General features: G+C 39.2%; 1 protein-coding gene across 1 annotated transcript in view; it reads left to right on the top strand.

Annotated features, from left to right (window-relative positions):
- Positions 1 to 22611, top strand: part of SPRED1 (sprouty related EVH1 domain containing 1) — a 75782-nt gene extending 53171 nt beyond the window's left edge. The window contains exons 4-7 of the mRNA XM_084775920.1: positions 374 to 420; positions 7777 to 7935; positions 15721 to 15822; positions 17663 to 22611. Coding sequence (XP_084632046.1) covers positions 374 to 420; positions 7777 to 7935; positions 15721 to 15822; positions 17663 to 18310 — 956 coding nt within the window. The 3' untranslated portion in view covers positions 18311 to 22611. The remainder of the gene's footprint in view (positions 1 to 373; positions 421 to 7776; positions 7936 to 15720; positions 15823 to 17662) is intronic.
- Positions 22612 to 25771: the final 3160 nt, after the last annotated feature.

The following is a 25771-nucleotide window of genomic DNA, read 5'->3' as shown; positions in this document are numbered from 1 at the left end:
GGTTGTATCTTGACTACCCATAGTAAATTAAGACAGACTTCTTTTTAAACATAAGTGACTGAAATATTCTTCTGAACACTTGTGTTTTTTGGGTCAGACAATTTAGAAAAATTGAATTAATCATATTTTGACATCATTTAAACAACCAAAGACATGTAATGCATCCACTCTGCTTAGCTATAAAAGAAAAGAAAGCAGAAATTTGCAAAGAGATGATGGAGACAGTCACTTTTTTATTCTAGTAGAGGAACAAGTGCAAGTGTCTGGTATTTGACTCTGTTGCTTGGCAATTTAGAAGTGAATCTCTAATACTAAAATATAAGGCAAAAATGTGTAAATGAAATACTTAATTAACTTTGACTTCTTTTCTTAGGGTGCCCAGCATCAAAAAGTGAGGCTGAGGGAGAAGATGATTTACAGGTAAGTAGTTAGGCTTGAAGGGAGTTTATATCTATAGAAACCATTAGAATTCATATGTAAGTAATTCACAAATTTCAAAGATTCCGTATTTACCTCGGTCCTCTACGGAACTACTGATTTTGTATGGAGTTTGCTCATAGTTTTAGAAGTTGCAGTTCTGATATCCTTCCGTACAGTGGGCAGACTGGGACCCTGTGAGCTAGGACAAATCTGTGCTGTGGTGTTAAGCTGGATTTCCAGACCCTTTCTCTCTTAGGACATCATTTTTGTGATTGAGGCCTTTCACACTGAGGGAAACCTTCTTAACTTACCAGATAGTGATTTAAATGCAGTCATGTCCAAAGCAAAGTTTAGATGGTGTTAAAAAACAAAACAAAACAAAAATCCAAAAAACCACTCAACATACATAACTTGGCAAACTGACAGAATTAACATCACACACATTCACTACTTACCAGGTAAGAACGTTTACAGAAAAAGGAATTAGAAATGTTAGTAGTATATAGACAGTAGGATGACAACCATGTATCAACATACCAAAAAGTTACAGCAAAAGAACATTCAATGAAGAATTCATTTGGCTTAACAATAGTTTTAAGTTTGCAGAGATTATTTACTTTAATACATCTATGTTGTCCCCAACTTTCTGACTCAGGTTATGACATGGAAGTTGTTCTAAGCTGGTGACTTTCGGTATATAGCGAGCAATGAAGCTAGCTTCTTTAAGATGAGTTGAAAGGAAATGAATCCTTATTTGTATTTTTGTGTGTGGGTGTTTCGTGTGTCTGCACTGCATGCATGCAATACATGAGGAGGGCAGAAGAGGGAGTCAGATCCCTTAGAACTGAAGTCACAGATGGTTGTGAGCCTCTGTGTAGGTGCTTAGAATAGATACCCTCACACCAGCTCCTCTGGACGAGTGACAGACAGTACCAGAGCTCTGAGCCACTGAGCTGTCTTTCCAGCCCTGAGATAGCACACTGTTTTAAGTGTCAGTGTCCAGGATTGAAACTGCAAAAGAGAACATTCTTAAATTTACGCTAACAATGAACAGTTTATCTGGTGATGTGCCGGAGTTTTAGAGAGTGAATGATCTGGAAGGGGGCGGTGCGTGTGTGTAATAGGGAACCTGTGCCACAGTGGACGTGCAGGAGTCAGTCAGTTATTCCGCCATGTGCGTTCTATGGGTTGAACTCTTGTCATCGGGCGTGGCGGCAAGTGCTTTTACCCACGCAGCTATCTTACTGGCCCCTGCGATTTTTTACAAGTTGTTTCTGAACCATCATTTGTAAAGACAACTAGGATGCAGTTCAGAAGCATAAAACTATAACCCATTTTTTTTTCTTTCTTTTTTTTTTTTATTAATTTATTCTTGTTACATCTCAATGGTTATCCCCTCCCTTGTATCCTCCCATTCTTCCCTCCCTCCCATTTTCCCCTTACTCCCCTCCCCTATGACTGTTCCTGAGGGGGATTACCTCCCCCTCTATATGTTCATAGGGTATCAAGTCTCTTCTTGGTAACCTGCTATCCTTCCTCTGAGTGCCATCAGGTCTCCCCCTCCAGGGGACATGGTCAAAGGTGAGGCACCAGAGTATGTGAGAAAGTAATATCCCACTCTCCACTCTACTGTGGAGAGTGTTCCGTCCATTGGCTAGATCTGGGTAGGGGTTTAAGGTTTACCGCCTGTATTGTCCTTGGCTGGTGCCTTAGTTTGAGCGGGACCCCTATGCCCAAATCTGCCTACCGTAATGTTCTACTTGTAGGCTTCTAGGACCCTCTGGGTCCTTCTACTTTGCCTTTCTCCCATGATTCTCTCATCTAGAATCCCACTAGAATGTCCTCTCCTCTGTCTCAGTTTCCTGGTAAGTGAAGGCTTTCGTGGGACATGCCCCTTGGGCTAATATGCAGATATAAGTGAGTATATACGATTTGAGTCTTTCTGCTTCTGGGTTAACTCACTCATTATGATCATTTCTAGCTCAATCCATTTATCCACAAATTTCGGGAAGTCCTTGTTTTTAATAGCTGAATAGTATTCCATAGTGTATATGTACCACAGTTTCTTTATCCATTCTTCTATTGAGGGACACTTAGGCTGTTTCCATGTTCTGGCTATTATGAATAAGGCTGCTATGAACATGGTTGAGCATATGTCCCTGTTGTATGCTGGAGCATCTTCTGGGTATATTCCAAGGAGTGGAATAGCTGGGTCTTGAGGAAGCCCTATTCCCATTTTTCTGAGATAGCACCAGATAGCTTTCCAAAGTGGTTGTACTAGTTTGCATTCCCACCAACAATGAAGGAGTGTTCCTCTCTCCCCACATCCTCGCCAGCATGTGGTGTCGCTTGAATTTTTGATCTTAGCCATTCTGATGGGTGTAAGATGGAATCTCAGAGTTGTTTTGATTTGTATTTCCCTGATGACTAAGGAGGTTGAGCATTTCTTTAAGTGTTTCTCAGCCCTTTGATATTCCTCTGTTGAGAATTCTCTGTTTAGTTCCATGCCCCATTTCTCGATTGGGTTATTTGGTTTGGTGGTATTTAATTTCTTGAGTTCCTTATATATTTTGGATATTAGACCTTTGTCAGACGTGGGGTTGGTGAAGATCTTTTCCCAGTCTGTAGGCTGTCGCTTTGTTCTCTTGACAGTGTCTCCTGCCTTACAGAAGCTTCTCAGCCTCATGAGGTCCCATTTATTTAATTCTTTCAGCCTAGTAGAAGTAAAACTTGTCAAACTTAAATGAATATCTTCAAAGGATTAAATGTGAGAGCAGAAATCTCCATCCTGATCATTCACTGATTTATTCAGCAGACACTAAGCGCTCTGCCATGATGACAGGATTGTGTGGTGGTGGAGAATCTCCCTCTTCTCAGCAGTTGACTGTCTTTCAGTTGCTGGGAAGCACTTACCTTTCTTTTTCAACTATCTTTGAGTGACTTCAGAACAGGCCATCATTTGGGTTTAAAATCCTATTTTGCTCAAGTTTTACTTCTGGTGTCTATGATAGTCCTGATCACCAGCAGTTGTTACACAGAAAAGATTTTTAAAGAAAAAGAGTTGAGACATTAAAACAAAACAAAACAAAAAACCCCCACCATGTCCTTTTATTTGGTTTCTTTTCTTCAACTATTCAGGTAAAGCACTTAAGATTTTTTGGGGGCCGAGGAGTTGCTTTTGTTTTGTTTCTTAATTCTAGTTTGTGTTTATTTCAGTGTCTTTTTTTTTTTGGTTTTTCGAGACAGGATCTCTCTGTGTTAGCCTTGGCTGTCCTGGACTCACTTTGTAGACCAGGCTGGCCTCGAACTCACAGCGATCCGACTGCCTCTGCCTCCCGAGTACTGGGATTAAAGGCGTGCGCCACAGTGTCATTTGTAATGTTTTCCATCCAGATAACACAACATTGCTAGTGTTAGTTGACATAACCACAAATTGTGCCTCGCAACAGGCTTGAGATTATACAAAGGGAAGATCGTAGGTGGCAAGCTTCTGGACAGAGAGAAGACCAACTGGCTAGAAGTTAAAAGTCTCGTGTGTTCTCCTCACTGTTGAGAAACACACGAGAAGGCTTTCATTTATTGTCTAAGATAATCTTCAGACTGTGGAAGATGAATTATTGATGTGCTGATGTTGAAAGGCTTTACTTTTAATAAGGCTCTATTTCCAGGAGCTAGGCAAGTGTTTCCATGTTCTGAACACAGAACTAACACCACACAGCTCTAAAAGTTTCTGAAGCTTGTTAGGTGGCATTTTATCACTAATACTTCACATACATTTTTTTGTTCAAGTTTTTGTTTTTCCAGATTTATTTATCTATTTATTTTCTTTTAATTAGTGTTTTGCTTACGTGTATGTCTGTGTGAGGATGTTAGATCCCCTACAACTGGAGTTACAGACAATTTTGAGCTGCCATGTATGTAAGTGCTGGAAATTGAACTCAGGTCCTCTGAAACAACAGTCTGCAGCCCTTTGTTCAAGTTCAAGTAAAGTATAATCTTGGGGTAGAATCCTAGAAATAGGTTTACTGGAAAGGGTTATATGAAGATTTGTGTAGTTAGCAAGAACTGTGGAACTGCTGTTTTTTGTCTCAAAAGTAAAATCTACAAACAGTAAATAATCTCTACACATTTAGAAGCACCTTTAAACCAAATTTACTTTTCATTCAACTGTTCAGTTATGTAAGCCTGGACATGGACTGATTTTTCTGTACTATTATTTTTGTTTGTTTGTTTGTTTTGCCAGATACTATGTCTTGACCTTTTTATGCTTCCTCCTTGCTGTTTGATCATAATGACCTTGTTGAGTTGGCTTAAGCAGAATATAGTATACTAGGCTGACAGATCTTCATGAGTTTAAGGCCGGCCTAGATGACACAGTGAGTTCCAGAACAGCCAGGGCTACATATTTAGTGAGACCCTGTTACCAAAAGAAAAGAAAAGGAGTGGGGGGAAGAGTGTGAAGGTATTAGATTATTTTTAATCATAAAAAACACCTGAGGAGATCTGTTGAACAGAATAGTTGATTGTGGCCAAATCTAAAATGAACTGGAATTAGAAACACTATCTAAGAATGTTTGTGATTATGTTAAGGTGAAAGAATTGTGGAAATGTTTTTTGTACTTTGTAAGGTGACCAAATCTGAGCATGTAACTTTTACTTTTGGATATCATCTAGCCATACGTTTAAAACTGATTTGTGGTAACTTAAAGGATGAAATTTCCTGAGCAAGTGCAATGCAGTACATTTCTTTTCATTATAAGATAAAGTTGAACCTTGTTGAACAGTTGTTTCTTTCCCAGTGCATATCTTTGGGCTAGCCATTACTTACCTGAGCAGCGTTTTGGGGGATTCTCATCCTCTCCTTGCTACTGTGTGCCTATCTCTTACAGCCTTGGTAGTTGACTATAGGTAGGACTATAAGATAAAAACCAAATCTTCATGAGAAATTATCTGAATGAAGGTGAGTTTGAGTCACACTAACGTGAGATAGACAGGAAAGATATCGGGGACTTCTGGTCACACCGTGGGCATTGAGAAGAGGAAGTAGATTAGAAGGTGGATGGGTCGGCTCACCTGTGTAGAAAGCTGTTTTACAGACATAGTTACTCTGCCTCAATTGGGAAAACTCACTCAGACCACGGTGTAGATTATTGCATTATGTTATGTCAAGTGAAAAGGAAAAGACACACTGTGCTTTTAAAAAGTGACTGGTTCACTGGTAGAGATTTTTTTTTTTTTACATGATTATATGTCAAAACCAAGGGGGAAAGTATAACCCTGGTTTTTTAGAGAATTAACAACATAAAAAAGCTTTTCTTCTGGTTCAGCCTTGTCTCAAATGTTAGCTTGATTTTCATAATATATAAGTAATACATGCTTTATTATACCTTATATGCATAATACTTTTCAGACACTTGTTTGGTCATTTCTCATAAAGTGATACTTCAGGTTTTTATTTTTTAACTGGCTAAGAACCATTTAAGTGTATACTTATAAATTGTTGCTCAACTCACAGAACAGAAATACAGAATTCTACCCAAGTCATCACAATAATACTGGACTTACATAACCATTTTGTGTTTGATCAGATACTTATTTTAAATAAAGCTTCTTGTTCGGGATGAAAATTTTGTTGCTTTCTTGCACTGTTGGGGATGGAACCCAGGGTGTTGCCCGTGCTATGCAAGCTCTAGTACCCTGAGCTACATGCCCGGCTTTAATTTAGAATTCCTAAATTAGGCTATACTTTAGTAAGACAACCTAATCAAAGTGCTATTAATCCTATAGTTAACTTACCATTACTATTGCTGCTACAACTCGTTCTTATTTCAGTTTTTATCTTTTAAGTATCCCAACTAGGTCTAAGGCTGATACTATAACCAATTTTTTAATAAAATGTTGACCACTTAAATTTTATATACTATCTTACGGAGTGAATAAAAACCTCCAGTGTCCTTTCTCTTAACCATTTGCTTTTTACGTTGTCTTAGATTCAGTTTGTGGGGATTTGGGTGGTTTGTTTTTGATCTCCAACAAATAAACAGGTCTCCTTTTTCTGTTTTTTTCCTTTTTTGTTCTTTCTAATTTTTAAAATGTTTACTGTGTAACAGTGTTTAGCCAACTTCCTTTCAATAATTTAGCATTAATTGTCACAATATTTTGGGACAAATTTTAAGAAAATTAGGTCACAGTATGAGTTAACTGGCTTTGACATGGCTGGCTTTTCTTGGCAGTAGGTCCTCATGTGTATTTTAGACTTTAATTGCTTGATTCCTTTTGTAATGACTGCTTTTCACTCTTAAGTGGCTTCATTAGATGTTACAATAGTGTGTAATTTAGAAAAGTGAGTTCTCGAGAAATTAATAGCTGGAGACTATGCGATTACAGAGCAAAAATAAGAATTTTATTTATAAATTTAAAAAATATTAGTTTTTGTAATTTACTTGTTTATTTTCGAAGTAGCATTAGCAATCTCTTTTAAACCTCCTTAAGGGCTGGAGAGATGGTTCAGAGGTTAAGAGCACTGACTGCTCTTCCAAAGGTCCTGAATTTAATTCCCAGCAACTACTTGGTGGCTCACAACCATCTATAATGTGCTCTGGTGCCCTCTTCTGGCCTGCAGGTGTACATGCCTTTATACATAATAATTAATAAATAAACCTTTAGAAAAAAACATAATGATTATTCCAAATTATTTTAGAATAATTTGGGTAATGACTTGAGCCAGTGAAAGTACTCATCTATTTCTACTTGATTGTCAAATTCTCTTCTCAAATAATTGCACATTAATGGAAATAATAGGAAATAGTATAATCCACACTGCAAAGAAATGGAAAAACCTAGGATTTATAGTGTGTTGCATTTCACTTATGTAACATTCATTTTATAGATATTTTTGTTTGTGACATTTTGAAATGCTATCTTAAATGACTAAGGGGGTATATTCCCCCACCTAAGTCTGTGGTGATAGATTCTTTAAATATCTGAAAGCCATCAGCAAGTTCAGGCTCATACTTCATTCAGTATGATCATAGACTACTGTGTGTGCTTTTTATTTTTAACCTACGAGTTGTTATATTTATCTATATTTTCCTCCTAATTTCTTCATCTTCCATGTATTTGTATTATTCTCCATATAATTAAAGGTTTCATCATTAGGTTTCTATAGAACAGCAGCATTTCATTTCTTCTAAGTTATTTTTAATAAGAAGGTCCATTTTGTTTATGAAGTTTGTGCTATAAATATCTACTTATCATGTACTTTGAGTTCAGGGAATTGCCTTTCATAATGATGGTAATGGCATAGATTACGAATTGTGCTAAAATGTCTTTCTTTGTTGATGTTGTTCCCACCAGACAACCGAAGAGGACACTTCCCGTTCCCTGGTGAAAGATCACCTTTTCCAGCAAGAGACAGTTGTTACTAGTGATCCTTACAAAGGCTCTGACATAAGACCATTACCCTTTGAAGATCTGAATGCCAGAAGAGTCTACTTGCAAAGCCAGGTTAGCCAGGTGAGAAAGTGCATACTGTTCATATGCATAACATGTATAGAAAAACTGGTGTGCTACAGAGGAACACCAAGACCCCTCGCTCTTTACCGTGTTAAAAACAAACAGCCAAATCCAGAAAGGGTATTAAGCCAAGAAAATGTGATTTACTGTTTATGCAAATCCGTTGAGATTTGGTGTATTCAAGGTGGTATGGCCACAGACCAGTTAATGTAATTAATGCTTTGTAAAAGGACACGGGGAATGTGGAGGACGGATGCTACAGACAGAGGATTGTCTTAGTTCAGGCTGCTGTGATAAAACACCATTAGCTGGTAGCTTAAAGGGGGGAGCGGGGTTGTCGCTATGTGTTTTGTCTACATCTCCAGCAGTTAGGAGTCAAGATTACAGGGAGTCGGACTGTTCTTACGGCCTTTTTTCCTACCTGGCCAACCACTGCTTTCTTGTCATGTTCTCACTTGGTTGAGGAGCAAGAGAAATAAAGGTTTCTGGTGGCTCTAACAAGGACACTAGTTCCACCAGATTAGGAGCTCTGTCCTCATATCAGCCAAAGGCCTATTTCCAAATAACCGTTACAGAGAGAGAGGCTAGAATTTCCCCAGTTGGTATCAGGAAGAGACATGCAGTTCCGTTACAGAGAGTATCATGAGTACAGGTGTCTGTGATCTGGTAGGAAGTCACACATGTTAAAAACAAAGGAAAAGACCTAGAGAACCGGCAACAGATCACTGAACGTTCGCACTGTAGGAAACACCTTGGAGTTTTATCTAGCATGTTTTTCACAATCTTGAGTACACAGTTGTGTACTGAATTATACAAGAAACTAGGGATAAAGCATAGAACATTTTTATGGATTTTCAATTTTACTCAAAAACAATTTGAAGTAATCTTCCTGTTTGCATTCCCATATGTAGTTGACACTTCCTGGAACACTTGATATTACTCTACCTCTACTACTTCTTTTATCCTGAAGTAGTCAGGAGATGGAAATAAACAGTATTTTATTGTAATTTTAAGTTTTATTTCTCTGATTGCTAGTGCGTTGAGCAAACTGCTTCCTGTGTCTGTTGACCATTTAGGAATTCTCTTCTAAAGAACCTAGAAAGTCTCATATTGAGTGGCTTGGCCTTTTCCTACTGATTTGCAGGCATATTCTTTGCAATATTTTGGAACCAAGTCCTTTGTTAGGTAAATGCCTTATAACTCTGCATAGTTTAATGTTCTGGTCTGTAAATTGGGTAATACCTGAATTTACCTCCAGAAGTTATGAAACTACAGTGATTAAATATGAGATACAAGGCTCTTAGAGAAAGTTACTTTATTAAATAAAGAAAGTGGTATTATTCCTAATCTCTTAGAATTGCAGTGTTTCCTGATCACCAAGATTGTAGACAGAACAAGACAAGTAACTGTCTCAGTTAAGAAGAATTACATTTGATGGGTTTGTTTCCTTTAAAACTAAATACTTATTTGATAAGGGTTTAATATACACAATTATGAGTTTGATATGATGTATTCATGCACATAAAACACTCTTGTATTCAGCACAATGGTGTTAGGATTCCATGCCATTTGGCTATAATTTGAAAGACATCATGGAGAATTTCTCACATATCTGACCCTTAGTTTGCAGAGCATGTTTTGTTTTTCAAAATAATTGAAGCCAAAGTCCCTTTTCCAAGATTCAAATACTTGAGTGAAAGGAGATGATACATAAAAATCAGAATGCAAAATGTAAACCAAGAGAATCATAGAGCCAGTGGTGGCGCTCATCTTAGCAGTGGTGGCGCTCATCTTAGCACACACTCTGCATACAATAACTCATCACCTGGGCCCGCACTAAAAACCTCTTGGTGTGAGTATAAATGTTCAACAGGGGAATTAATATGCTCTGAATATTTAGTTACCTGCAGCAGAGTTAGGTTAATGGGTCCTTTTCTACACAGAGAAGCTACGTTTTCAAAAGGATTGGACAATTGCCTTGCTGAACTATATAAAGTCTGAAATGTTACCTTACTTGTAGTTCTTAAATTTAGCTTCAATGTTTATAGATTCTTCCAAATGATGCAAGATTGTTTGGTCAGACACAAAGAGCCTTATTTCTCAGTACAGTAGAATAGCATGAGCTTCATTTTCATGTTGGTTCCCTCATTCTTAGGCCAGGTTGGTGTTTGCTCAGGATGTACAAAAGAGGGCTTCCATAAGAGACATAGAGCTCCCTCTTCCATGAGGACTAGCTCTCAGTATTTAAAGGAGCTACGCAAGCCGCCAAGGGAGAAAAGTAATCAGTAGATCTGTCCAGTTATAACATCCCCATAATGACTAGAATATTCTGAAAGATGCAGTAATGGCACTTATGTTCAGCAGGTAACCAACGGCTTTCTAGTTGGACATTGAGCCCACTGATAGGAGGGAGTTCATGCCCAGTACTTTAAACCTAGCCACTACCAGTGCCTGGTAAGATCGGATGCTGGAGGAGAACCCACCACTGCCACTTTGCTAAACCAGTTTAATTTCTAACTATTCTGAATACTTATTCTTATGCCCACAGATAAGTGTAGCTCTCAGCTCTTATCAAAACAGCTTCTTTTTGCAGTAGAGACCATCACAGAAAACTGTAAGTGGTCAGAATGCGAGAACAGTTGGACCATAGGGTGCCTAGCCCCAATTGATAATGTCTACAATACAAACAAAGCCTATATAATTGGGGCTCAGGATACATGGAAGAAAGATTAAAGAGCCAGAGAACCATGGCACCTACTGTGAGAGAAAGTATCTTCTACATATGAGAGGGAACCTGCACCTGTGAAATGTCAGCAATGCCGTCGCCTAGGCAAGACCTGAAATCTGAACACCCGTTGGCACGCCAGTATGCATAGGGGAATTCTCAAAAGGACTCACTCCTAGATGAAGAGCTGTGGGCAGTTAAATAACTAAGAGAAGGAGAATTTAAAAATGAGCCCCTGGTGGGTTATCTAATCCTAAGAAGTCAGTTCTAAACACATGAGAAATACCAAAGGGACTCAGCAGGCTGTATTCATAAATTTATATGTGTATATGTAAAAATAATAATTAAGAATAAGAGGCCATGAATTTAGAGGGAGTAGCAGAAGACACAGAAGGATTTGGAAGGAGAAAGGAGGATAAAGTAATCTAAATATGTATAGGAATGTATATGAAATTCTAAAAATTAAAACAGAGCCCTGAGCTTCAGGAAGTCAAAACTGTAACAGGCCTAACGATTACTTATGTCTTCCTTTCTCTGGGAACTAAACAAGCCTGCAGTCAGATAGAGAACATTATGTCTTTCAGGACATTCACTGTATTTATCCTTGAAAAGGTCTCAAGTAAGGAGGACAATGTATATACTTGGTACATTTGCAAAAAATGAGATCTGTGGAAAATTGTCCCCAGTGCTAGCGTAGAGTCTTCCCTCCAGAAATGCTTACAGACATTCTCTTTGTTTGGTTTTTTTTTCTTTGACTCCTTAGTCTTTTTAAATGGTTTGTATTGATGAGTACATTATTTCAAAATATTAATAGAGCTTATTTCAGCCTACTGGCATGAAAGTCATTATAGCTGATTTTCTTACTGAGCTCCTAAGAAACCACCGTACATATTGAGAGCATCTCAGCCTGTCCTTTGCCTTTACCCTCTGTTGCTTTGCTTTTTATGCTCTTAGCGTTCTGCTTTTCTTGATGTCTGCCCTGCTCTGTTTCTTCTGCTAGGTGTTTGTTACTGCTGATAGTTCTTTTCTCCAGATATTTGTATGCGTGAGTCTCTTACAGAGTGCATGGGTAGATGTTTAACATTGAGGTGCTGTAAAGACTCAGTGACTGCCAGGCCAAGTGGCACACACCTGTAGTCTCAGCACTTGGGGAGGCAGAGGCAGGCGGATCTCTGTGAGTTCGAGGCCAGCTTGGTCTACAAAATGAGTCCAGGACACCCAAGGCTACACAGAGAAACCCTCTCTCAAAAAACAAAAACAAACAACAACCACAAAAGACCCAGTGACAAGTTGGGCAGCCCTCTTAAACTTCCCTCTAGCAGCCTCTCTTTGCAAAGAAATTTCTGTGCGACCATGAGCATATGTGAATATAAAATAGGCATAGATGTGATAATCTATAAATTTATTTAAAATAGCTCTTTGGCAACATTTAAGTTTACCATTTACTAGAGACAAGTGCAATTTATGAACTGATAAGATGAAGTGCTTGTTTAGTTTTACATCAGTAAACCCATGATGTGTGGTTAAGAGAACTGGTTGCTCTTCCAGAGAACCCTGGTTCTAATCTCACAATCCGTGTGGAGACTCACAACTTTTAACTACAGTTCCAGGGAATCCAATGTCCTATTCTAGCCTCTTCAGCCGTCAGGCACATACATGATCTATAAACATACAAATTCTGAATATTTGGTACTTCAGGAACTTAAGTATCTTTTAAAATTATTTTCTGAACTGCCCAATATTTAGTTTCATAACTGGCAATGCTGGCAATGCTACTTCTCAAAAATACAAAGTAACAAGTATATGTTCAGAACCATTTCAGAAATTTGCAGGTAAATCTCCTAATCCTTCACCAAAATTTTAACTTTCTTTTTGAAACTCTTGAGTCAAAAACTTTTGAAATAGCATATTGTGACAGCGGTCTAAAGATAGACTGCTGGTACATGCTGAGGGAGGACAGTAAGAAAACAATAAAGCTTACTTTATAATTAAACCATCATGACTGTGTAAATGCAGAAAGCCTTTTATATGCAGTAAAATGACTGCCATTCATAACACACAGTAGTGTTGGGTCTAAGCCAGGGTGTTTCAGGCAGTATTCCTTGGCATTGTGTGAAGTGAAGGCATGTACCATGCAAAGCTGGCCTGAGTGTATCTAGACCCAGGGCAGTAGTGAGGTGGTAATGTGGGCAAGTGCTGCCAGACTGGTTGTGTCCTCGGGTACCTCCAGCTGTTACCAGCTGTTTTTATTTTATTTATTTTTGCAAAGGTCACAATTCAGATATGTGACCTCATAAAGTCACTTCAGTTTAAAGAAGATGTAGTAGTTAGACTATATAATGTATTCCTTATGCACAGGGAATGAATGTTGGTCAATACAATTACCAGTAATTGGAAATAGCTGTTATTGTTAATAAATTATTTAAGTACATGCTATCATGTCAGACTTCATTACTGAGTAATAAACTTAAATGTTATTTTGCTGTGTGCTCTGAATGCTGATCCTTTTTGAAGTTCTCTCTCTCTCTCTCTCTCTCTCTCTCTCTCTCTCTCTCTCTCTCTCCTTCCCCCCTTCCCCCCCCTCTCTTCTCTCTCTCTCTCTCTCTCTCTCTCTCTCTCTCTCTCTCTCTCTCTCTCTCTCTCTCTCTGTCCCTCCCTCCTCCTCCCTCCCTCCCTGGCTGTGGTATGGTATTTTAATGAATGAGAATGTTAAGTGTTAATGTAGTATCTGAGTCATTTTTTGCTGGTGTTAACAAGAAATTTCTCTCTGTGCTTATCTCAACATGCAATAAATACCTCATTGTGAAACTTCCGTGGTCTTTGTCCTTAGCACAGCCTACCATGCTCTTTTGTTAGTGGAGCTCCAGTTGTCTGTTCCATATGTAGAACTGACTTATTACAGCCTCCCCTGTTAGTGCATAGTGCTCTGTATGTCACATACCAAGTTTCCCTGGGTCTGGGTCTGTTTCTAGTGTTTCAGATGTAGCCTGTTGGTCCTTTGTCTATTCCTGCACCTGTACCATTGTCATCTTTACTTTAGAATCCTATCTCTTTAAGAAATGTTGATGTATAGTAAGTGTCCTAACTTAGAAGCTTGTTAAGTTTAGTTTAAAAACAAACAAACAAACAAACAAAAACAACCTTTTGTGGTTTATGTTTGAATTGTTTTGAATCTGTGAGTTAGCTTAGGGAGACTTTGATGTCATTCATGAATTGACATATCCTATGTAGTTGTTCTTACTCTGTTTCTTTTAACTTTACAATTTTCTTTAGGAAAAGAGACTGTATTTTGGAGACTGTGCCATTTTATTGCCATTATAATTGGAATTCTTTTAAAGGCTCACTAACTAACTTTGAAAAAAAAATCTCTGGTTTTTGAGTTGATGAATTATTGTAAATATTATAGAAATAGCATGTAAGTCCCAGTGTTTTCAAAAGCAGCACTTAATTGCGGTGCATCCTGTAATATTGTTGGTAGAGGAGTGTAAAGCCAAAATTGTCCATTTGTCTTTTCATTTACAGGTCACACGAGAGCAATATCTGTTTTATCAATCCACTAACTTGATAGTTGCAGAGTGTGTATATGTTTATATTGGGTGTGTATGTGTGACTTTTGAGATAGTAAAATAGGGATAATAAGAGAAAATGGACATTTTTATTTTTAAAAGTCTATTCCTAGGATAAAAATAAATATTGCAGGAAGTTTGGGGTTTTGTTTTTTTCTAGCACTATGGATTGAAACCAGGGCTTTGTGTGTGCTAGGCAAATGCTTTGCTCCAGAACTGTGGCCACAGCCATTAAGAATGCATACTTACTATTTACCAAAACGTTCCCCTCTTACTTCTTCTATATAATGGTGCTCTGTTTATTATTGGTTTTGTTTTAGTTTTCAACAGACACTTTGATTAAGTGTAGCAGGGTTTGGATCAAACTGTTTTAGTGAAAACAATAAAAAGAAAACAGGATCACTGAAATATCGACAGGGGGTTCATTATGTTCTTTACTTTATCTGTATATTTAATTTTTACTGTAAAATTCTAAAAAGTAACCTGATAAAATTTTAACCATAATCTATTTCCATTCTTAATGTTCTTTACAACTCAAGCTAAGAAATATATCAGGACATAGATTTACCCTCATGATTTAAAAAAATATATAATTCACATACCACATAATTACTCATTTCAAGATATTTAACTTTTGATGTTTTTATATATTTCCAAGATTGTGCGGTCACCACCACCCAGTTCCAGAGCATTTTCCGTCGTTACTCCAGATAGCCTGTCAGGTTGCAGTCTGATTCTCCACTCCTACCCCTTGCAGCCGTTGTTGTGACACTTGTTGCTGAGGAACACTCCCTACACAGACAGTCTGCTCCTGGATGGCTGTGTTGTCTGTGTCCAGCCAGCAGCTGCCAGATACTTGGGTTAGGGTTACCCCCACACCCCCCTTTGTTGTTGACAGACTTCTTATGTGTTAGCCCAGACTAGACTAGAACTCTCATTTTGTAGGCCAGGTTGTCCTTAAGTTTCAGGGGTCCTCCTTCTGTAGCCTCCAAAATGTTGGGGTTACAGGCAGGGCCACCATACCCAGCTTTTTTACAAAACAACACATTTCTTCTTTCCAAAAGTAAAATGGGGAGGATATGCTTTTCTTTGTTTTATAATTTCTTTATTTTTTACGTGTAAATGTTTTGCCTACATTTTTATTGTACATCACATGCATGTTCGGTGGCTGTGGAAGCCAGAAATGACTGTTTTCACCTGGAACTGAGGTACAAATGGCTGTGAGCCATCATGTGTGTGTTGGAAACCAAACCCATGTCCTCCACAGAGTAGCAAGTGCTGTTAACCACTGAGCCATCTCTCCAGCCTGTCCTGTTTTTTATTAAAAGAGGGCTATTTGGTGTGTGTGTATATGTGTGTGTGTTGGGGGGGGTGTTACACATGACTTTACGACCTATAAAGTATAAAGATTTGAAATATATATTGTACTTGGTTTTGTTGAAAGTAAGAAATTCATACTTCTGTCACTTAATGTAGAAATTATTGGAATTTTAGATACCATTCAGTCAGCAAGGCCTAGACATTCCAAGCCGAAGTATGGAATATGTACAGCGGCAAATATCTAAGGAATGTGGGAGCCTAAAGTCTCAAAATAGGGTAAGTAATACTCATTTATCTTCTGGTGTGAAGTACAGCAGTTAGCGTCCATTTGAATGAAATGTTGATTAGACGTAACTCAGTGTGTATCTCTGCTGCAGCTGTGTGCCTAAGCTCCATTCATTTTGAATGGCTTTTGAATCTTCATCCTCAGGACACACAGCAACTGCACGTTGGTAATTTAGTGCATGCATCCTTTTCCCTGCCGCCTGGCCCTCACATGCCCTTCTCTCACACAGCACAACACGTACCTGCAGTCAGGAGTCCCAAAATGTGGGTGACCCCTAGAGAATGATTCATCTTGAGACAAAATTCCTTTTCAGTTCTGAACCTGTGGAACCAAACAAGATAGTTTCTAGAATACCGTGTTAGTTAGAAAAGCATGGAGTGGAGACAGACAGACCCATTGCAGTGAAAGACTAAGATGGAGATGTCACAGTGTGTCCTAAGGAAGGCCAAACCCTAGTAAGAAGCATGTCATTCAGTGTTAGGACTTGGAATTATCATCTTTGGTTTTGTGTTTGTCCTTTTTGGCTCTCTGGAGTTGGTGGTCCTCCATGTTTCCACTTCATCCCTACGTCTTGTCACTGACATCAAGGTCTTAGATAAGCATAGCATGGTCTAGGGAAACAGATTAGCCTTCCCTCTTAAACTGCTGCAGAAAGACTCTCAGCCCTACATTCAGAGTCAGACTCCTTTACTGGAAGGATGGGGTGTGTCTGTAGCCACATAGTGCTCTTGATATGTTTTAAAGAGACCCAGAGACCCACCTCCTGTTCCCGTCCTGCCCTGCCTGCTCTAGTACGTGTTGCCAGCACTTTGTTTTATCCAGCCCTGTGCCTGGTATCCTCTCCACTTCCCCACTGTTGGCATTAAATTAAACTGGGAATTGTGTGAATCTTCTAGTTTCACTTTGCTCAACAGGTCCTTCAGTTTGTCATGGCTTGTGCATGTGTGTGCACATGTACACGTACACGGTATTATGATCAACATGAAAACTGTGCCACACTTTCAGCACTTCTGCTGTGAACATCATTCCATCCAAGGGTACCAAACATGACTGATCTTGTAACTTACATTTTCTTTCTCCCAGTGTCCAGTAGCTCATTCTTATTTCAATGGAGTCTTACCAGGAGGACCTTATAGGCCATATCTTTACCAACAGTTTCTCTGAGACCCTGACGTGTATCATAAAACACCTTTCGTCAGAAATCCCATTTCTATGTTTTTAAATATGATAGATAGATAGATAGATAAATAGCTTCTTGGCACTAACACCTGTGGAACAGAACTGTGGGATAAGTAGAGCTTCTGTTTTAAGGGATTAGCTTTACAGTGATGGGGTCCAAGTCCAAAATCTAGTCCAGGCCTTGTGGCACAGGCTACTGAAGAGGCTGAGGCAAGAGGGAGGAGAGCACAAGACCAGCCTAGATAGCCCAGTGAGACCATGTTTGAAACCACAAAGTGTAACGAGAGCTAGCTGGAGTACCTCAATGGTAGACTGCTCGCCTAGCAGGTACAAGGTTCTAGGTTTAATCTCCAGTACTGGAGAAAAGTAAACAGTTTGAAGTATGCAGGGTAAGACATTAGGATGGAAATAAGGGAAAAAATGGAGCCTGACTCCAAAGGCACCTTGCTGGCGGAACTTGATCTTGTAATGCAGGGAGATAGTCTTTGTTTTAGGTGTCATCTGATTGGATATGGTACATTAGCTGAAGGGTTGGTCTCATTCAGAACTTTGTCACCGAGGTCCTTGAAGGAGTCCATAGGCAGGGTCACTCCACTAGATTGACATAAAATTAACCACCATAGTCCTTACTGCAGTTTTTATCTTGTCTAGGTCCCCTTGAAGTCAATCAGACATGTCAGCTTTCAAGATGAGGATGAGATTGTCAGAATAAATCCTCGAGATATCTTAATACGTCGGTATGCAGACTACAGACATCCAGACATGTGGAAAAATGACTTGGAGAGAGATGATACTGACTCCAACGTTCCATTTTCTAAACAAGACTGTAAAAAATTAGACTATCTCTACCACTGTGGGGATGAGACTAAGTTAAGTTCTCTGAAAGACTCTGTGGTATTTAAGACACAGCCTCCCTCATTAAAATTTAAATCAAAACGAAGAAAAGAGGATGGGGAACGTTCTCGCTGCGTGTACTGCCAGGAAAGGTTTAATCATGAAGAAAACGGCAGAGGGAAATGCCAGGACGCCCCAGATCCCGTCAGAAGATGCATATATCAAGTCAGTTGCATGCTCTGTGCTGAGAGCATGCTGTATCATTGTATGTCCGACTCAGAGGGAGACTTTTCTGATCCTTGTTCGTGTGACACTAGCGATGACAAGTTCTGCCTAAGGTGGTTAGCCCTGGTAGCTCTGTCCTTCATTGTACCATGTATGTGCTGCTACGTCCCTTTGAGAATGTGCCATCGCTGTGGTGAGGCCTGTGGGTGCTGTGGTGGGAAACATAAGGCTGCTGGGTGAAGCAGTCCAGGGCCAGCATGAGCTTAAAATCTCCATCTCCAGGAATTAGCTAACTTGGATTGGTGGAAGCTGTTGGCAAGCAGTATGGAATCTTGCCTGGTATCCTTGGGGCCATGCGTGGAGGAAGCAGAACTCATCAGCTCCTGTGATTTACAGATGCCAGCCATGCCTGATGTTTTCCCTGAGTGCGTGGCATGTGCTGGGACAGAGCATAGAGCATTTACAGAAGGAAGCCATTTCTGGTTTTTGACTACGAAACGTCAACACAGAAAATGATCCAACTAAAAGGGATTAATTTTGGCATTTTTATATTTATGCACTAGGTGATGGGACTTTTACAGATATGAATTCTTTAGGACATTAACTAAAAAGTGCACTAAGGGACAGTGATTTCAGTTCAGAAAAGTTAATACTTGGGAAATTAAAGAGGTAAAACAAGTGCAACTAAATCGTTAGTTGTTTTTTGCAAGCAGTTTTATGTATAAATAACAAATGTTTATATTTAACTAAATGTAAGGTACGAACTATGACATATTAAACTTTTCTTGCCCTTCCTAGTTCTAAGGTAGATGTGCCCATATCTACCACCACATTCCATATATTTTGAGTATTTAACTCATCTAGTTAATAACATTTGTATCCATGTGGAAGATTTGGTAAGTTCATCATTTCTCTTTGGCTGCAGTTTATATTGAGTTATATCTGTACATTCTGGAAATCTAAAATCTTTAAAATACTCTAATAGCCTTGAGTGACCAACTTTTTTTTTTTAAAGCACAGTTGTAATTGTCTAATGTTCTGATGGGAACGTAACACTTATTTTTATATAAAGAGACTGAGTAAACATAGAAGAAAGTGAGGGGTTTTTAGTTGTTTCGTTTTTGTGGTATTCAACCAGCAAGTTGTCTTCTTCCAGAGTTTCCTCCTTCAAAAGCTTAACTGCATTTCTAAGTGTTTTACAAGGCAGAAGCGCTAACTGGGTAGTTGGTGTGAGACAGTTTCCTCTTGAGATCTCTGTTTATCACTCTGCTAAGCCAGAAAGTGCACAGCTGCTTCACTGGTTGTTCTGAGCTCGATTCTCTGTGCTTATTACTCACACAATAGTAGAACTTCCTGTTGCATTTTATTTTATTTCAGCAAGCCAGGAGCAACGTGCTCTGCATTAAAATGTATGCAGAACTCTCCCAGGAAAGAATTTAATCTGCCATTGTGAATGGAAGGTCTTGTACACCACATTCCTGTTGCAGAGCATTTGTATTATGGGATGTGTGAGTTAAAAAGTGGTGTGAAAATTTGCAGCAGTTTTAAAGTACTTTGGGGTCAAATTGTCTTTTTTGTTTTTTTAAATGTTACATTAAAACTCTAACCATGTGAGGGATTCTTTCAAAATAATTCCCTTAGGGAGGAAAGTTAAGCAGTGTGCCTATTTTTGTTGTTGTTGTTGTTGTTTGTTCTTTTAATGGCTTTAAATTTCTGAAGTGATAGAAAATGAGACCCACACTACCATTTGCAGTTCATTCTACAGGTTTTCAGTGTCATTTCCGTACCGTCCATTCTGTGTGTCACACTGAAGTTGTGTTAGCTTTCTTCTTTTGCCCCAGATCAAACTGAACAATGTATATATAACACTATCTGTCTGTAAAATACTTTTTTTAAGAAAGCATTTATATTTATATGACAGCTTGAACTGACAACATTATGTATATAGATCATCTTGAAGTATTATTTCACATTGAAAAGAAGAAAAATATATTGATAACTATAGATGTTATGAAGAAGAGGCTATTTCTAGTTTTGTACTAAAAATCAATTGGATGAACTAAATCCAAAACCGGACACTGTAGCAGCAATTTTAAGTCTTATTTTTACTGTTTCTATATTTGGAGGCTGCTGCACAGATGACCTTCATCCCTGACATTCTCAGATAAACTTGGTTTCCTAGAGCAGACTGTTAACTTTCAAAATTCCTTTTTATTGCTGAAATAGAGATACTGGTTTCCTTTTGAGTGATTATTCATATTTGGAAATTCTGGGTTTATAATTCAGGTTGGAGCAAGGTGTGAATAACTGAAGAAAATAACTTGCTGGCTATATAGGAAATGCCGTGGAAATGAACTGTGTATATACTTCTGGGAAGAACAAGATTAATCTTTTTTGTTTTCCTTCTGTTACGCACTAGTCACTACAGTGCATCTCCTGGTTCTGTACTGTATTTTATACGCAGCATACATGCTTTAATATTTTAATGTTTGTGCATTAATATTTTCAGTTTGTTTAACCACTTTGCTGCTAAAATTTTGCCATCCTGCTCCCATTTTTTTCCCTTTTACAATTTTAAACATTTCTCTTAATTAAAAACTATGGTAATGAAAAAAATTTTAAAACCTTGGATCTTTGTAATTAGCATTCATGAGTTCAAACCAGTCCAGAAAAGTAACTGATGACATAATGTTATCAAGTCCCTTTCCGAACCAGATGAACATGTGCAGGTGGACTCAGGAACAGTTTCTTGTTCACTGTACAAATTTGGCACTGCCAATGGGTTTGGTGTTTTTTGTTTGTTTGTCTGTTTTGTTTTGTTTTTTGTTTTAACTTCACTTTTTGTCTAAAGTTTAAGCAGATGGCTCAATGAAACTGGTAAAGTAAAAGTAAATATTGAAAATGAAATAAATCATTTGAATGGCATGACAGAAAGAGTTCTCTGCCTGGTGGGCTTTTTTTTTTTTTTTTTTTTTTTTTTTTGAGAAAGAATGCTTGTAGAGGTGCAGTGCCACCTGCTGGATTATTTTAGCCAACGCTCGCTGAGAAGTGGAGATGGCATCTAGTAAAGAAGGGCTGTTCAGGGGGTGGCCACACCCACCAGAGAAACCAGGGGTAAGGAACAGCTCAGAGGAATGTAAATAACTCTTTCCTCAAACATGTTTTTTTTTTTTTTTTTGGTTGCTGAAAGATTTTAAGCACTTTTTTCTTACATATCCTGTTTTAAAATATTTATTGAAACTTGGAACTGGCAGTCAAACTTCTGTATGTGCTGAAACATTTATACAGCCAGCTCCTTTAACTCAGAAGCCATTACCAAAATGGTATTCCTGTTTTCTTCCCAGTGCCAGTCAGGGAGAATTTTTTAAAAAAAATTGCCTGTATTTTATCATGACAACTGCAGAGAGTGTGTATATCTCTGAGTAGATGGTGATGATGAGGCAGGGCTTTAAATTTAAAGGGAAAAACTTGAAACTACCTATTTTCATTGGTGATTCAGCAGTGCCTAAAATGAGCTTCTGAAATAATACAAATGCACTTTCATGTGTATAGTGCCATCTTTGGGTGAGTCTGGCTTTTCCTTTCCCTCTCCCCTCCCTTAATTAAGTGGCTCACAGGTGTTTCTTAATGCTCATGTAAGTCTTCAGAGCGCAGAAAACCTATGCTTTCCCCTAAACGGGCAGTGTAGAGAGTTTTACGGACCTTTCCTCTGTTGAAATTGAATGTCTGATCATTTGGAATATGTGACTTAGGTTAATGTGTTTTAAAGTAATTTTAATTGGTACATTGAGCAAGTGTAACTTTATTCTGGAAAATAACTTGGGAGAACTTTTGTTAACCGATAAAACAAATCCGTTACAACATGTTGCTCTTACTCTTGATTCGACTTCAGAAACACTAGAAAGCGGTTATACATGGGGCCATGGGTGTTTGATGGTGAGTCAAACTAAAAATGTTTCAAATGTGTACACACAGACAAGCAGAGGTGATTTATACACACCAAACGCTAGGCAGGGAGGGAAGGACAATTTAAAGGGGCTTCACAGGGCCGGTTGCCCAGCAGCCAGGCAGTCAGAAACCTTTCAGTTGCTTTGGTACACTAATGTTAACCATTGTTCCCAGAAGCTGAAATTGCAAAAGTTGTTAGTTTTTAAACATTTCAAGAATAATCTAGTTGAAAGCCTTTGTATTAAAGATGCACAAGTTTTTGTGTGAACATTTCCAGTGTGTAGTACGTTTTGCTTTCTGTTTCTTGACCTCAGAAGTGCCTCACTTGTATATTACCCCCACTAGGAGCCTGACTGCATTCTTTCTAATGAGCAGTGGCAGCCTGCTCAACTCCTCTTGTAATGCATCTCCCCACATAGAATCAACTAACTCGAGAGTTGTGAGTATACAGTGTAAATATGCACAATATGAGTTTGTAACTGCTTTTGTTCCATCATGCCATGTAATTGGACGTATCAGATGGTAGACAATTTGTTTTGGTGATTTTTCCCTCCCCTGGAATTACCTGATTAAACCAATCATGAAATTTAAAAGGGCTTTTTCTTGCTTCTTCAGAGCATATACTTTGTAAGACAGTAATCACTGGAGAAGAAAGTGGGGGGAGGCAGGGCGCTTTCATCTGAAAAGTGGTTTCGTTCTTCAGAACCATATTCTCTAACTGAAAGTTCACCTACAGTTCTTCATGACCTCACCCTTGATTCCAGATAACTGTTTGTTGTTAATTTACATAATGACTAGTTTGCACCCATGCTGCAGGTGCTAGCATTAGCCACCTTAGAGATGTGTGGCAAATGTTTAACAAACTACAGACTCTGTGTGTGTGTGTGTGTGTGTGTGTGTGTGTGTGTGTGTGTGTGTGTGTGTGTGTGTACACGCGCGCGCGCGCGCAGCCACTTGCCTTTGTAATGCAGTGAAAACAAGGGGCAACTGTTAGGGCAGAATCAGTTGTGATACACGTTGACACCAAAATAATGCTTTTAGTTATTGTGTTACAGTTGTAGTCATTGGAAGGAAGAGCTGTGCCCTGATTATGTATAGCACATAATCGTGCTTATTTATAGGCTTTCAAAAAGTTACGTTGTTCATATCAGGTTAATACCAAGCTTAAGAACAGTTTTATTAAGCTGGGCACAGTGGCACACACCTATAATCTCAGCCTCCTGGGAGGCAGAGGCAGGTGGATATCTGAGTTCAGGGCTAGCCTGGTCTACAAAGCAAGCCAAGGCTCTAAAAACAAAACAAAAAGGAGTTTTATAGCAAGGAAGTTGAATTGGGCTCCTGTGATGCTGTCAACATAGTGACATGCAACAACTCTCCTTAAGGAAACACAGCAGGAGAGATGGCTCAGTGGTTAAGGGCGCTCACTAATAACCCTTTTAGGTGACCTGACTGGTTCCCAGTACCCATATCAGGCTGCTCACAGGGACATGTAATTTCAGTTTCAGAGGATCTTACATATTCCCTGATTATAGAGGAGATAGACACGTACACCTGCACACACAGACAGCATACATTCCTACAGACACATGCGTGCACATAAATAATTAAAATCTGAATATATGATAGTCAATGTGGGTTCTGAGACCTGAATTTTTAGATCTTTGAAATAAATGATGACTCAGAAGTCCATTTGTAATATTAATATCTGACTTAGCTGGAATGTGTGGATCCTCACTTTCCTAAGAAGGTGGTTTAGAGTTGGGATGTTAAGAAGTGCTCGTGAGGTCCCATAAGCGAAAACCCTGGTCTGCCCCACATTTTTTCTGACTCTACAGTTAGGGTGCAGTTTTGCCTATGAGGAACGGTTTCAGATGCGCGTCACAGGGTCAGAGCAATCATGTGAAACCAGATCCGTACTTTACCCTACAGTTAGATTATAAAGCAGCCATTTCTTTATTCACCTGTTCAGCCATCTTACTGAGGCATGGAGAGCCCCTTAAAAGTGGGAGTATTGAGTTGCACTGGAGCTTTGGGGGGATCCTTGAGGCCTGGCCACTTGGTTGAACCCTCACTGTAAAATGCTAAATGTAATCTAGTGTGGAATTACTCACTGGTGACATTTCCCTAGAGGGATTCTTTTCACCAGAGCAGTGGCAGATACTTCCCATGGAGACAGGAGAAAAACAATGATCTCAAATGAGTCACTTGTTGTTTCTCAAAGAATGGTGGGCCACCGTCCCCTATGTCAGCTCTCCCACAAGCCTGTCCTTGGGACCAGAGTTGAGCTTACAGTGGGGACTCCTTACACATGGCAAAATTACTGTCCCTCTTTGCCCAGAGTTACTGGTTATACTAAGGAAATACTTTTTAACAGCTAAGAGGCTGTGTATGAGTCGGAAGGACAGACGAGTTGAAGGTTTTGCCTAACTTTGTATCACTTGTTAATTTATATTGTTAGGTTGGAGCCAGCAACTTGATTTTTGTTTTTGTAGGGGTTTGTTGTATCACAGATCTTTGTCCTCCATACTTACTCTGTGGAGGAAGAATTCATAAAAAGGAATTTTAGTGGTATATTTTACACACAGCCCTACCTCCCGTTCTTCTGAGAAAGGCCATGCCAACACAAAACAGCTCTTGCACCAAAAGAAAGATGAGAAATGTAATCTTAGCCAAACCTGAGTGAATGTGGCCTGGGAACATGGATTCGGATTACCCTGAATGACATATCCTGCTGTGGAAGTTATTGCATAAATTTTTGTGGTCACAGAGCAGGTCAATCATAAATGCAGCCCCCATGTAACCTGGTGGGGGCCTTAGGCAGATGGGCTACGGTGGGAGGAAGTGCTAAATCAGGTGCTACGTGATGATTTTGGTTTTTTAGCTTCAGGGTAGAATAACGATCTGATCTGCTGAGCTGGTACAATGCAAAGGTTTTACCTGATGGGCAAAAGGATGTCAGGCATGGGGGAGGAGGCACGAGAATTCTAGAGGGATTCAAGATCTCCTGAGGTCTTGGTTCCTGGTTTGCAACATTGCAAGTGTCCATAATGACAAAAGTTCTAGTCACTTTGTAGAACCTGTAACAGAAGATGTGGATTTTTCAAGGAATGTCAGATCATACCAAGAAGGCTTTTTGTGGGAAGCCAGTGTTTTTACTCTGCCTTAAAAGTTAAAAGAACACTGGATGCGTGGAACTCCCTGCTAGTTCCTGTTAAAGTATGAAAGCCACATACTTACAAATGATGTGTTCTTGCAAAGAGAAAATGGGGCTTTAAGAGTAGTTATTTCATGAGATGCCGAGGAAGTCATTGTGTTCACTGGGATTACAGGGCTATGAGGCTCCCTTTTGTGGAAGACCGTTGAGATGTATACCAACCTGTGTTCAACCAGATGCTCAACTGCCCAAGTGTATCTCTTCGAGAAAGTTAAGGGTGCTCCAGTTCTCAGTGGTTGCTCTCACCTCTCAGACCTTTGTCCTTGCTTTTTCTGCCTCGATGGACCGATGCAACACTACCCATACAATTGGCCTAGTTATCCCCCTGAGCCATGCACTGAGATGGGAATGCTGTAAGGCTCAGGTATGCACAGCTCCCATCAGGGCAGCCTCTGGTGTGCACCGTTGCCGTTGACTTCAGGGGCTAGTGCTCATAACGGAGTCTAGGTTTGTTTCCCATCATCCACATCAGGCAGCACACAGCTGACTAACTCCAGTTCCAAAAGGCCTGACATCCTCTTCTGACTTTTGTACACACA

Source organism: Acomys minous (genome assembly GCF_964271855.1).
Source record: "Acomys minous genome assembly, chromosome: 3".
Classification (NCBI taxonomy): domain Eukaryota; kingdom Metazoa; phylum Chordata; class Mammalia; order Rodentia; family Muridae; genus Acomys; species Acomys minous.
The sequence above is the reverse complement of the archived record's forward strand: the minus strand, read 5'-3'. Positions and strand labels throughout refer to the sequence as shown.